This window comes from Silurus meridionalis, chromosome 25 (genome assembly GCF_014805685.1).
Source record: "Silurus meridionalis isolate SWU-2019-XX chromosome 25, ASM1480568v1, whole genome shotgun sequence".
Classification (NCBI taxonomy): Eukaryota; Metazoa; Chordata; class Actinopteri; order Siluriformes; family Siluridae; genus Silurus; species Silurus meridionalis.
Genome location: NC_060908.1, coordinates 15,357,308 through 15,371,400, shown reverse-complemented (window position 1 = coordinate 15,371,400; position 14,093 = coordinate 15,357,308). Strand labels below are relative to the sequence as shown.

The 14,093-nt window shown below is 35.6% G+C and overlaps 2 protein-coding genes across 3 annotated transcripts; both read left to right on the top strand.

Annotated features, from left to right (window-relative positions):
* The first annotated feature begins 8 nt into the window (after positions 1-8).
* LOC124379287 (immune-associated nucleotide-binding protein 13-like) lies at positions 9-4,131 on the top strand. Its single transcript, XM_046839544.1, is given in 4 exon segments — positions 9-375; positions 640-711; positions 1,227-2,176; positions 2,179-4,131. Coding segments are annotated over 4 exon segments (1,776 nt in total). The 3' UTR covers positions 2,566-4,131.
* Positions 4,132-6,888: 2,757 nt separating this feature from the next.
* On the top strand, positions 6,889-13,823 carry LOC124379284 (butyrophilin-like protein 2). 2 transcript variants are annotated; one of them, XM_046839540.1, is made up of 8 exons: positions 6,889-7,079; positions 7,243-7,293; positions 7,447-7,767; positions 8,218-8,222; positions 9,448-9,466; positions 10,637-10,641; positions 11,867-11,882; positions 12,944-13,823. In XM_046839540.1, exons 2-8 carry the CDS (start codon positions 7,275-7,277, stop codon positions 12,946-12,948), a joined length of 390 nt encoding a protein of 129 aa, XP_046695496.1. In that variant the 5' UTR covers positions 6,889-7,079; positions 7,243-7,274; the 3' UTR covers positions 12,949-13,823. The 2 variants fall into 2 exon arrangements, with proteins under 2 accessions (XP_046695496.1, XP_046695495.1); XM_046839539.1 differs by lacking the exons at positions 10,637-10,641; positions 11,867-11,882; positions 12,944-13,823 and having other exon boundaries at positions 9,448-10,628.
* Positions 13,824-14,093: the final 270 nt, after the last annotated feature.

The window sequence follows — 14,093 nt, the reverse complement described above, 5'->3', positions numbered from 1 at the left end:
AACAACTAATGGAAAGAGACAAACAGATTCAGGAGAAAGACAAACTTCTGACAGAAAATACACAAAGACTTCAGATGAAGGAGAAAACACTGGAAGAGAAGAACACGCTGCTCAGAGAGATAACAGAAGAATGTGAAAAATCAAAAAGGACTTTAGAAGAGAATCAGAAACAGATAAAAGACAATGAGAGAAAACTTGAGAACATTTTAAAAGAACTGGAAACCAGTAAAAACAAACTAATGGAAAGAGATAAACAGCTTCAGGAGAAAGACAGATTACTAGAGGAGAAAACTAAACAGCTGCAGGAACAGACAGATCCAGAATCATCAGCCCCCATCAGGAGAAGAAATAGCATGGATGTTTTACCTCCATTTAGTGAGTAACTTGTTAAATTAATCACTTAAAAGCTTTTTAAAAGGTCAGAACTTCTAGAAGGTGAATAAACATTAATAAATCACATGTAAGAACATAAAATATATTGTAATGATACTTAATGGTGCAACTGTTCAGATATTGTGAGTTTAATGTAAACTGTGAAAATGATTATTTATATTGTATAAAAGAATTTTAATTTCATTTGTATCTTCATACCTTCTGTAGAATGTCGTTCTCATTCTGAATGCTTCTGGTGTTTTCTAGTGAGTGGAGAGACTCAGGACTCAGAAACACCAATCAGGAGAAGAAGCAGTATGGAGGAAGTTCGTCCATTATGTAAGTGATTAATGTTTCTTGTTGTATGTTTAGTGTGTAATGTAGCAATAGTTAGCAGTTAAAAGTGAATATAAAGTGAGGCAGATTTAGATGCTGTAATTTATAATGAGATTACAATGTAAATATCAGTATAATAAATCTCAAATAAATCAGGTACAATAATAATTTATATATCTGGGGATACTGAGACAAAAATTTAGTCTATTGTGTGTTTGCTGTTGTTTTTGGGGGGATCGATGGCATTACCCTCTTCTGCCATCACAGTGACACTCACCAATCATGGCCTTTATATACTTCCTGCATCTCTTTCAGCTCATCAAACATTGTTAAATTCAAAACGTTACTTAATGTGTGGGAACGTTTTTATAATTTGAGTTATATAAAGGATGCTGGTGATCTAGATTTCATCATTAATAGATCATCAGTTCACCAGTGTACTCCAGAGCACAGTGTAATCACCATAATGCAGTAAGTGATTGTGTGTTAAATTATTTTTTTTTCTTGTTTATTTTCAGTGGGTGGAGAATTTACTCCACATTCTCCAGTGTCGGTTCCTGTAGCAGAACTGAGGGTGGTGCTGCTGGGAGGGACGGGGTCTGGGAAGAGTGCAGCTGGAAACATCATCCTGGGCAGAGAGGAGATGAACCAGGATTCAACATCTACAGCTACATATACATCTACATCTACATCTACATCGACCCAGCAGAGTGAGAGCACACAGGGGGAGGTGGCTGGGAGGAAGGTGACTGTGGTGGACACTCCTGACTGGTTCTCTCCTGGACTCTCTCTGGAGAAGCTGAGACAAGATGTAGAACTCTGTGTTCATCTGTCTGCTCCAGGACCCCACGCCTTCCTCCTGCTCATACCTGTAAAGCAGCCTACAGGAGAGCAGAAGAGGATGCTGGAGAAGATAGAGGAGATTTTTGGAGAGAGATTTTGGAGAACCACCATGATCATATTTAGTGTCACTGATGAACTTCAGAAGAAGAACATTGAGGAGTTTATCCAATCAGGAGACCAGGAGGTCCAGAGACTTGTAGAGAAATGTGGGAACAGGTTTCAGTGTCTCAACCTTAAGGAGAGTGGAGATGGATCTCAGGTTTCAGAACTGCTGGAGAAGATAGAGAAGATGGTGGAAGAAAACAGAGAGAAATTCTACAGCAGTGAGATCTACCTGGAGACAGAATCTCAGATCAGAGCAATGGAAACTAAAATCCTGAAGGAAATAGAAGAGAAAAGGATGGAGGGGGAGAAGGAAATGAAGGAGAAAATAGATAAGGAGGTGCAGGAGTCTCTGAGAAAGATAGAGGGAGTGATCCAGGAGCATGAAGGAGACATTACACAACTCAATGACCGAACATCTGAACTGGAGAGAAAGATGAAAGAAGAGATGGATGAAGTGAAAAAGAAAGAACTTGAGATGGAGCTGCAACGAGAGGTAGAGAAGAAGAGAAATGGAAGAAGGTGAATAAACTAAAAGTAAAGAGAGAGAGGGAGAGAAAAGAGATGGAGGAGAGACACAAACAGGAGATGGAGGTGATCAGGGAGGAGTGTGAAGGAGAGGTGAGGATGGAGGTAGAGAGAAAACTCATGAAGATCATAATGCCTGAACTCCAGAAAAACATTTTGGCATCAAAAGCAGAGATGCAGGAAGAGTTCAGCAGACAGATGGAGGAGAAGCACAGAGAGCTGGAGCTTCTTAAACAGAAACTTTTAGAGCTCTCACAGACTCACAATGTGCTTGAAGAGGTTTATGAGAAAACTGTGAGAAGAACTGCAGAACCTGAGAGAGCAGCAGGAGCAGGAGAGACATCGAGGGGAATCTCTCAGAGATTTAAAGAGTTTTTTCACTGAGTATCAGAATGTTAAAGCCACAGATTCTCATCCAGTCAGAAATGAGCTTCACCAGTCAGTGATGGTGGACCACAGAGCAAGAGAGAAGCGTAAACCTAAAGAGAGAAGCTCATGAACTGATCTGAACTGTTCTGATCTGATCTGCTCAGGAAACCCTGCAGGGGAAAAGACTGTTCAATCAGCAGCGTTAATAATCAGCTTTTTATTTCTACTTTGGCTACAAGTATGTAGTAAACACACACAAATCCTGTGAGCTGCAGAGAAAATGAACATTTTACTGTAAACTCATTACTGCTGCTGCTTTTCATTTACAACATGAGAAATATAGTGAGGGGATCATTTAGGACATTTTACACTGTGAAGAAATCACATCACACACCAGGGTGTTTTATTCTTCTTTTACCAACAAACACATTTTTATTCATTAAAGAAGGACATTTTATACTTTTTATCCATTTATAGTTACATACTCTGTACATATGTGGTGCATCTTCAAACTAAACATTGGTGTAATAACAACTAGCACTTTTTACCTTACCCTATTCTTTTCTTCTTCCTTTTGAAAAGAAGAGACGTGTTAGAAAGTGTGTTGATTGTAAATGTGAGCGCTGACGGCTTGATGATTTGTTACAGATTGTTTTGGTCCGTGTTTTGTTCTGGTACTTTTGTACTTTTTTATTAGATTTATAAATATAATGTGTTGCGCCGTCTGTACAGTACAAGTCTGAAAACAGTCTGAAAAATATAAATCCTGGTATATTTGTAATACATCTTTTCTATAAACTATTTTACATTACTGATCAAAACAGCATCTTAAAGTAGACATTTCATTCATACTTCCTCCCTGATATACAAGAGAAATGTGTTCAAATTCACTCATTTTTACAAAATCTCCCTGAGTGCATCCACGTGGAAAAACTCTTTTTATTACTCCGTAATTTATTGTCATGATGTTGTGTGTCGTTTCATGCACTTTGACCTCACTAAAGATTTATATTTTAAAATGTAAATATGTTTATGAATAATGTATTTGTATATGTAATTATGTTTATATGTCTGTATATAGATATCAATATCCAGCTACAGAATCTCAGACTGTAAATTAAGAGCTGATTATTTTTTTAAAAGACAAAGAAAAAGATCTTTATCAATAATTGATGTAAATATTAAACACTATTGAATTTTGTATCAGCTCATTAGGAGTTTATTTGTCTTGCACTTTTTTACTGCTGTAATTCTGACTTTTATTTATCACAAATAAAATCAGAATTCATGTTTACATGACGATTGTCTTAAAGCTCTTTTTCTCTTAGAGTTAAAGGATGGTGTTTTTACTGTACATTTTATGTAAAATGTTGGGTTCTGATTGGCAGCTCTGTATTACACTTCCGTACACATCGAGTCTGAAAGGTTCATTATGAGCTCAGTGTAAAAGTCTAAACTGCTGTGTACCAAATCACAGTGATGTGGAAATGTGAGTCAGGACTCTGAAGCTTTAAAGAACTGTTTTATAGTTTATGAAGAGATTTATTTGTGTTCTGTTTTTGTTTTTCTCCCCTCTTTTCCACCCTGACAATGTTCATTATAAATCATGTTTAGGTTCCTTGTGAACTGCTTGATTTTATCTGAATGTCAGAAAAGTTCATTAAGTGGATTTAATGTACAGAGTGTTTTAGTGAACAAGCAAATATTGAAGTTTTTATTTTAATTTATTTGAAGGACTGAATAAAGGTTCAGAAATAAATCTAAATAATTTCTCATTTCAAATTGTCAGTGTCGAAGTTAAAATTAAAAAAAGAGTCCACTCGTGAACTCTCGCGTGCGTTACGAAAAGAGAGTCTTCTGTGAGAAGTCACTGCATTGGATTTCTGATCTCCGGTTTGAGACAATGCAACTTCTCACTATAATATTCACTGTATGGTTTATAATACACAACTGTAACACAATAAAACTGATTAAACTTAGATCTTCCACAAGGGGGCGGCACCTGCACATGTACAGTAATAAAAACCTGTAGTACAATAATGCTGACTAAACTTAGATCTTCCACAAGGGGGCAGAGCCTGCATTTATGTAGAGAAATTCACAACTGTAAGCACGCAATGCTGACTAAACTTAGATTGTCCACAAGGGGGCAGCACTTGTATATTTACAGAGCAGAACAACAGGTGTAGAAGAAGAAACAGTTAAAGAAAGTTTTAGAAAATAAATAAGATGGTTGCTTGTGCGCTCTATTTTACAGGAAAACTGGGTATTAAAGTTTGATACTAAATCTCTAAAACTGTCATGTAAATATATTGTTTCAAATGTATTAGATTTTGCGCTCTGTAATTGTATTAATTAGAAATTAATCCCATGCAGTGAGTGTCAGGGGTTGAGTCGGAAACCCCGTAGTGCCTGTTATTAGGAGTGTGGAGGAATCGAGCTCTTTATTATTATTATTAATATTATTATTATTTTATTTATTTATTTATTTAAACTTTTTTATTCATCTTTTTATTTTATTTTATCTGGATGTCAGAAAAGTTTATTAACTGGATTTAATGTACAGACATGCTTTATTGAACAAGCAAATATTAATGTTTTTATTTTAATTCATTTGTCAGTGTTGAAGTTAAATTTTGTTTGAAAAAAAATTAAGGAATATTTAATATTCACGCAATAAAAATCTTATCCTCTTGTGAACTCACACGTGAATTTCAAAACGAGAGACTTCTGTGAGAAGTTACTGCATTGGATTTCTGATTTCAGGTTTGAGACAATGCAACTTCTCACAATCATGAAGACAATAATATCCCCTGTATGGTTTATAATACACAACTGTAACACAATAATACTGATTAAACTTAGATCTTCCACAAGGGGGCAGCACCTGCACATGTACAGTAATAAAAACCTGTCTTCAAAATCTACTGGTAGAAGAAATGCAGAATGAGGTCAGATCTTTATCACTTGGTGCTCGGATCCACGCAGACATCTCAGTGCTGATCCTCAGTAACATCCGGTGCATCATTTTCTGTTTTAACTAGAAAAAAAAAAATGTAATCCCTTATAGGAGTGGATTTGTGTTGAAAGCCTGGTTGATCTTTTCCAATGGATTCTGCTCGATAGAATAACCATGACAACAAGAACATTTGGAGCTACTGATTTTCAGCAGCGGTTCTTCTCGGAGTCATGGTCTAACACCCTGACCTGAATGTGTCTGCTTATCATCACTATATCTGTTGGGTTTTATGGAGCATTGTTATTTTTTTGGTGTTTTTTCTTTCCTTCTCTGATTCTGTTCATCATAAATCATGTTGCTGTTTCCTGTTTGATTTCAGAGTTTCCTGGCTATAATGTTTAAAATCAGATTTCAGTGAAAAGTGATTTTATTTTTTATGTAAAACTCAAATCTAAACATTAACTCCAAATGTGCACAATGAGCTACTGTCCTGAACATCATCTAATAGATTTGTTTTTATTTCTTAAACCTTCTACTTACAATGTTCTTGTTTCATTACTATCATCACTACACTGTCATAGAAAATAAATAAAAACTCAAACAGGAAGAAGAGACTGTCAGTGATCGTTTTTATTGTTCATCCAGATGTTTAACGATGATCTTAAAATGTTTCAAAGGATCCTTGTAGATGAAGGAATAAACTGTGTAATGGAAGAAAAGACCAGAACACACTAATGAAATAAACTAAATTACACACATTATTGTGGGACTGTAGACCTGCACTGGATGAGTTTAATATGTTAGTAGACAGAGGGAACACAATGATGAATAAACACTTCACCATCTCTAGCAGCGATGGGCAACTTTCATAGTGATGAGGACCAACATTTTTCTCCTTCATACCAGCGAGCAGATTATTAATCAAGATTAACACATTTTACATCTTTATTAAGGGAAACTCAGTGTACAATTAATGCAATAAGTTTATTAACTATAAAACTTGTGCTCATTCAAATGGACAGATTTATTAAATGACAAGTAAATGTACAAAGACCCAATATTTAATTAGTAATAAATAATAGATAAATGTGTATTAATGTTTGAGGTTTGAGAGAAGAAATATAAAATACAAGACATTAAAGGGTGAACGCAAAACATGATTCCTAAATGTATAAATGTGATTCCAGACTCTATTATTATTATTATTATTATTATTATTATTATTATTATTATTATTATTATTATTAATCAGGACATAAATGTGTGAATATAATGTAAGGCTGAGTAAAGGGGCGTGGTTATCAGAGGTAAAGGGGCGGGGCTCTGTGACTCAGTTCTCTGTAATGAAGATGAAAGTGAAAGTAATTTTCACTCGGAAACAGAGACTCTGCTCCTTTACACTTCCTGCTGTAACTCACTATAACGGAAGCAATTTATGTGTTTGTGTACAGGAAACATTTTATACACAGTGTTTAATCTGTAATGCGGTAAATAGTGAATATGAGGAGCAGTGAAATGTGGGCACACTTCAGCTAAAGCAGCTGAGATGTTTATATGAGGAACAGAAAAGGTAAGAGGAGTTAGCATCATGCTAAAGTACATGTTACTCACCGAACTCAATACCCTGTAACACCAATCCTCCAAAATACACTGTGGAATTGTGATTTATAATCATGGATTTGTGTGAGTTAAGTTGTGTAGAAGGATGATTCTCTCTTTCTGTGTGTGTTTAGGAGTTTATTAGTTTCTACAGAAAGAGAAAAAGATGGCCACTGCAGCAAGCAGTAAGTTACATTTCCAGGGATAAATGTAATCAAATTGTCAATTTATTAATATATTTACCAATGTATTTATTGTGGAGTTATCTAATCTGTGTGTGTGTGTGTGTGTGTGTGTGTGTGTGTGTGTGTGTGTGTGTGTGTGTGTTTCCTTCACAGATGAGTTTAAACTCATTGGTCCCGGTGATAGAGAGAAGTATAATTCCTCTGAAGTCACTCTCTCATGTCGTCTGTCTCCTGAAATCAGTGCTGTTAACATGGAGATCCGGTGGTTTAAGGAGACAGACTGTGTTTGTGTCTATAAGAACAGACAGGTGACAGAGGGGAGAGGATACGAGGGCAGAGTGAATCTGTTCACTCAGGAGTTGGAGAGAGGAAACGTCTCCTTACAGCTGAGAGACTGTAAAAGTTCAGATAGAGGAAATTATCTGTGTCAGGTCACTGATGGAGACAGAACAGAGGAGATTACAGTACAGATGAGTAAGTGTTCCTGAACTCCACACTGCATAAACTCAACATCATCATCTGTGCTTCTCATCTCAGTACATGAAACACACACTCAGTATTCAGTATGAGGTTCAGTAAACTGGCTGCTAATGTGGAGTGAAGTTCATTTTAGTCTCATAAAACAGAAACTGTGTTTTCACTCTGATACACACCTGCACAAGAACCTAAAAGCAGCAGCTTGTGGAAATATACATTAAAGAGAAATTAATACTTTCATGTGATCTATCACTTTAATAAACTAAGTATTCATTTTTTAAATGTAAATTATTTTTTAAATATTAAAAATTGTAGCTGAACATCTTTGTAGTAAAAACACAGAGTGAAGATTGTTGAGCAGCTTTTCTGAGTGTAAATCATAAGTTTTTCTCTTTGTATTGTATCTAACATTACATTTCTCTCTGTTGTTCTACACGACATCTTCAGGACGGGTAAGTAAATAAATCGACTTCACACTAATGTTAAAAACTGATATTTTATAAACTTATCACATATATTACATTTTAATCCAGTGATCAAATAGAAAGATAAAAAGTATTTTCAGATCATGTTTACGTGAAGGAATCTGATCAGTAAGTGAGATTCCACTTCCATCAGTCAGCTTCTTTCCCACAATGCACCTGTGTGTAACCCCACTGCACTGCAATAATGTAGCAGAGACGTTTACCATGTCGAGTAAAAGACACAACAAACATGTAACATAAAACACACACCAATGACACACTCCATCACAATCTCTTTCATCTTATACACGTTTATTAATATCTTATGTATTTGTGAAAATACTACAGCCTTCAGTTTTCCTCCTGAAATGAAGAGAAACATCACATTTACTGTCACTTCACAATAAACATAAATCGTAGCTGTAACAGGTTTCAGTGTTTGTGGACAGAATAATTACCATCATTTACTCTGAATAACAATCACACCATATTCTATAAACGTATTGAAGAGTCGACTCGGTTTAGCATTTAGCATCTTTAAGCTAACAGTAGTAATCCATGTAAATACACACAGTATAAAGAACCTGACTGACCTGAGAACAGAAGTCTTTACCTTCATTTATAAATCTTCTATAATAGGAGAGAGGGATTCAGGAGTGAAAGAGAGAGAAACAGAATGAGATCACGCGTCTTCCCAAGTCTACTGCGACATCATATGCTGTCATACCCAATATATAGACGAGGCAGCAGCAAAGCACATCATTCTGTTACCTGTTCAGTTTTTACACTGATAAATGTCTGTGTTTTTAATGAAAGGAATCTGATCTTCTGTCTATTCCTTTCTGTTCTACAATAACACACAGATCTATTACACAATATTTAAGTCTAGATGTAAAATACACAGGGGGAAATGCACATATACTGACATACTGTATATTGGTAATTACATGCAAATATCATAAACTAAAATTTTCAATAAATCACAAGATATTTGTGTTCTTTAAGGGTAACTAGCGGTATATTAGCACAATGCTACATTCTACAGATTTACTGTGTGTGATGACTGATTGTTGTGTAGTTTTCCTCTTTTTTATTAAGACACACATCAGCTATGTTTTAATCAGAGTAACAGTTACTTTCCCATTTTCACATGGAACAATTCACATTTATAATCATTCATCAAATCTTCACTCTGTTTTATTTACTTTCACAGGAGGAGATGATGATGAGACGTGAGTATAAGAGACTTTTCTCTGATAGTGATGTCTTGATGCTGCATGAATAATAGATGTATTGTGCAGATGAAATAGATTAGACTGTGCTGTGTGTTCAGACTGCAATAGCACATAGATATATGAGCATCATGAGCATAGTGTAGTAACACAACAGACTGTGATCACTGACAGAACATTCATCATGCTGTTGTCTAGTTTATCATTAGTGTTATAGTAATGACACTTAAACACTGAGAACCAAAACAACACACAATAATCACTAATGTTGGGCAGCTGGTTTGTTCTGTAGACTGTGTGCTGTGTGTGAATGAACACAGTCAGAATGAACACAGTTACACTGCCACATCCAATCAGACAGAGCTACAGTGTGAGCTAACAGCTAACGCTAACTAAAACACAAGCTCTTGTTGAAAATGAGACGTTTTGCTCTTTTACTTTGTACTCAGTAACTGTTACAGTCACACTGATGACAAATCAACTCCAATATACGTATTTGACACAATGAAAATACAACATGTAGAACAATTCATCATAAACATTAGTGAAAGTGTGTAGAGTTCTGAGAGAAAGAATAAAAGTCCACCAGCATGAGCTCAGAGGTTTTATCCAATAGATAAACACACAGATACACTTCAAGAACAAAGGAGCCGATTACAGTTAGATAAAAAGTAGATGATAGACAGATGAGACAAAAACTAAGCTGTAGCAGAGTGATGAAAAGAGGAAAGTGTGAAGTAAAAAGAAAACTGTTCATGATCCAAATCAAAGCAGCACTTCTGTGAAACATGGAGACATGGACATTTCTGGAAGACAGAAGAACTTGTCTTTATTTTTCCCAGATACAGATAGAAATGTGATTCAAATATGGTGCTGCTCAGCATTTCCACTTCATATGAAGTGTTTTATTCAACAGCTGATCACAGATTTGTGTTACTGCACTGAGAAAAAAACACTCCATCAAGTATTTCATTATTTACATATAAACTATTTATAATGATTCACTGTCTGTTATTATATTTTATAAAAATTGTAGCTGAACATCTTTGTAGTGAAAACACAGAGTGAAGATTGTTGAGCAGCTTCTCTGAGTGTAAATCATAAGTTTTTCTCTTTGTATTGTATCTAACATTACATTTCTCTCTCTGTTGTTCTACACGACATCTTCAGTATCGGTAAGTAAATAAATCGACTTCACACTAATGTTAAAAACTGATATTTTATAAACTTATCACATATATTACATTTTTATCCAGTGATCAAATAGAAAGATAAAAAGTATTTTCAAATCATGTTTACGTGAAGGAATCTGATCAGTAAGTGAGATTCCACTTCCATCAGTCAGCTTCTTTCCCACAATGCACCTGTGTGTAACCCCACTGTACTGCAATAATGTAGCAGAGACGTTTACCATGTCGAGTAAAAGACACAACAAACATGTAACATATAACACACACCAATGACACACTCCATCACAATCTCTCTTATCTTATACACTTTTATTCACATCTTATAGATTAGTGAAAATTCTACAGCCTTCGGTTTTCTTCCTGAAATGAAAAGTAACATCACATTTACTGTCACTTCACAATAAACATAAATCGTAGCTGTAACAGGTTTCAGTGTTTGTAGACAGAATAATTACCATCATTTACTCTGAATAACAATCACACCATATTCTGTAAAAGTATTGAAGAGTCGACTCGGTTTAGCATTTAGCATCTTTAAGCTAACTGTAGTAATCCATGTAAATACACACAGTATAAAGAACCTGACTGACCTGAGAACAGAAGTCTTTACCTTCATTTATAAATCTTCTATAATAGGAGAGAGGGATTCAGGAGTGAAAGAGAGAAAAACAGAACGAGATCACGCGTCTTCCCAAGTCTACTGCGACATCATATGCTGTCGTACCCAATATATAGACGAGGCAGCAGCAAAGCACATCATTCTGTTACCTGTTCAGTTTTTACACTGATAAATGTCTGTGTTTTTAATGAAAGGAATCTGGTCTTCTGTCTATTCCTTGCTGTTCTACAATAACACACAGATCTATTACAGAATATTTAAGTTTAGATGTAAAATACACAGGGGGAAATGCACACATACTGACATACTGTATATTGGTAATTACATGCAAATATCAGAAACTAATATTTTCAATAAATCACAAGATATTTGTGTTCTTTAAGGGTAACTAGCGGTATATTAGCACAATGCTACATTCTACAGATTTACTGTGTGTGATGACTGATTGTTGTGTAGTTTTCCTCTTTTTTATTAAGACACACATCAGCTGTGTTTTAACCAGAGTAACAGTTACTTTCCCATTTTCACTTGGAACAATTCACATTTATAATCATTCATCAAATCTTCACTCTCTTTTATTTACTTTCACAGGAGGAGAGGTTGACGCGTGAGTATAAGAGACTTTTCTCTGATAGTGATGTCTTGATGCTGCATGAATAATAGATGTATTGTGCAGATGAAATAGATTACACTGTGCTGTGTGTTCAGACTGCAATAGCACATAGATATATGAGCATCATGAGCATAGTGTAGTAACACAACAGATTGTGATCGCTGACAGAACATTCATCATGCTGTTGTCTAGTTTATCATTAGTGTTATAGTAATTACACTAAAACACTGAGAAACAAAACAACACACAATGATCACTAATGTTGGGCAGCTGGTTTGTTCTGTAGACTGTGTGCTGTGTGTGAATGAACACAGTCAGAATGAACACAGTTACACTGCCACATCCAATCAGACAGAGCTACAGTGTGAGCTAACAGCTAACGCTAACTAAAACACAAGCTCCTGTTGAAAGTGAGATGTTTTGCTCTTTTACTTTGTACTCAGTAACTGTTACAGTCACACTGATGACAAATCAACTCTAATATACATAATTAACACAATGAAAATACAACATGTAGAACAATTCATCATAAACATTAGTGAAAGTGTGTAGAGTTCTGAGAGAAAGAATAAAAGTCCACCAGCATGAGCTCAGAGGTTTTATCCAATAGATAAACACACAGATACACTTCAAGAACAAAGGAGCAGATTACAGTTAGATAAAAAGTAGATGATGGACAGATGAGACAAAGACTAAGCTGTAGCAGAGTGATGAAAAGAGGAAAGTGTGAAGAAAAAGAAAACTGTTAATGATCCAAATCAAAGCAGCACTTCTGTGAAACATGGAGACATGGACATTTCTGGAAGACAGAAGAACTTGTGTTTATTTCTCCCAGATACAGATAGAAATGTGATTCAAATATGGTGCTGCTCAGCATTTTCACTTCATATGGACTGTTTTATTCAACAGCTGATCAAAGATTTGTGTTACTGCACTGAAAAAAAACACTCCATCAAGTATTTCATTATTTACATATAAACTATTTATAATGATTCACTGTCTGTTATTGTATTTTATAAAAATTGTAGCTAAACATTTTTGTACTGAAAACACAGAGTGAAGATTGTTCTCTTCTATATCCTGAAACCTTCACACCATCAAAGTGCAACACGTCACAAGTGATTACTGGTCTTCAAGTCTGTCCTTCATGTTTTGCTGGAAATCACACCATGGATGAAACCCGGCACTAAAAGTGTTTTTTTTCTTTTCTTCTTCAGTTTGAGGGTTTGGTTGTTGACATTGCTCTTGTTTTTTATTAAAGGTTAATCTGATTTTTGTTTCTTCTGCCATCAGTGTATTTAATAATAATCCAATAAATGTAATACCAGACACCGTTGCTTGATCCTGCTGTGATACATTTTTTTTTAAATTGTATTGCTCTACATTTTTTCAACAAATCTCCAATTAAAATTCCCCAGTGTTTGAGGTATTATGATTTAAAAGATGTGAACTTTCCACCACAATTACACCTACTGTCCTGCTTGGGACCTTCTCTAGACATGATCATGATGATGTAATAATCAACCTGGAGACCTGCTGAAGACAGAATCCTGAGAAGAAAACATCTTTGCCCTGCTTCTCGTGTAAGTCTTCACACCCTCTGCGATAATCAGTCACATGACGAAGGACTTTTCGAAAGGCTGATCTACTGGTAGAAGAACGATAGATAGAATGAGGTCAGATCTTTATCACTTGGTGCTCGGATCCATGTCGATGTCTCAATGCTGATCCTCAGAAACATCCGGTGCATCATTTCCTGTTTTAACTAAAAAAAAATTTTTTCTTACAGAAGTGGATTTGCGTCAAAAGCCTGGTTGATCTTTTTCAATGGATTCTGCTCAATAGAATAACCATGACAACAAGAACATCAGTCATGTGACTACTGATTTTCAGGAGCGGTTCTTTTCTGAGTCATGGTCTAACACCGCGACCTGAATGTGTCTGCACATCATCACTATATCATTTGTGTTGGGTTTTATGGAGCATTGATTTGTTTTTTTGGTGTTTTTTGCACCTGTGTGTAACGGCTCCGACACAACCTGTCATGTTACAGGCATTCTGCCTTCCTCTGTTTCTAGCCCCCGGCCAGGAGAAGCAGAACCGAACCACTTAACTCCACAGGATAAGTCCATGGGGGAGGTCGGAGCAGCTGTTCATCTGCTATGGCCCCAATAGGAAAGGTTTCCTAGCCAATAAGCAGATGTT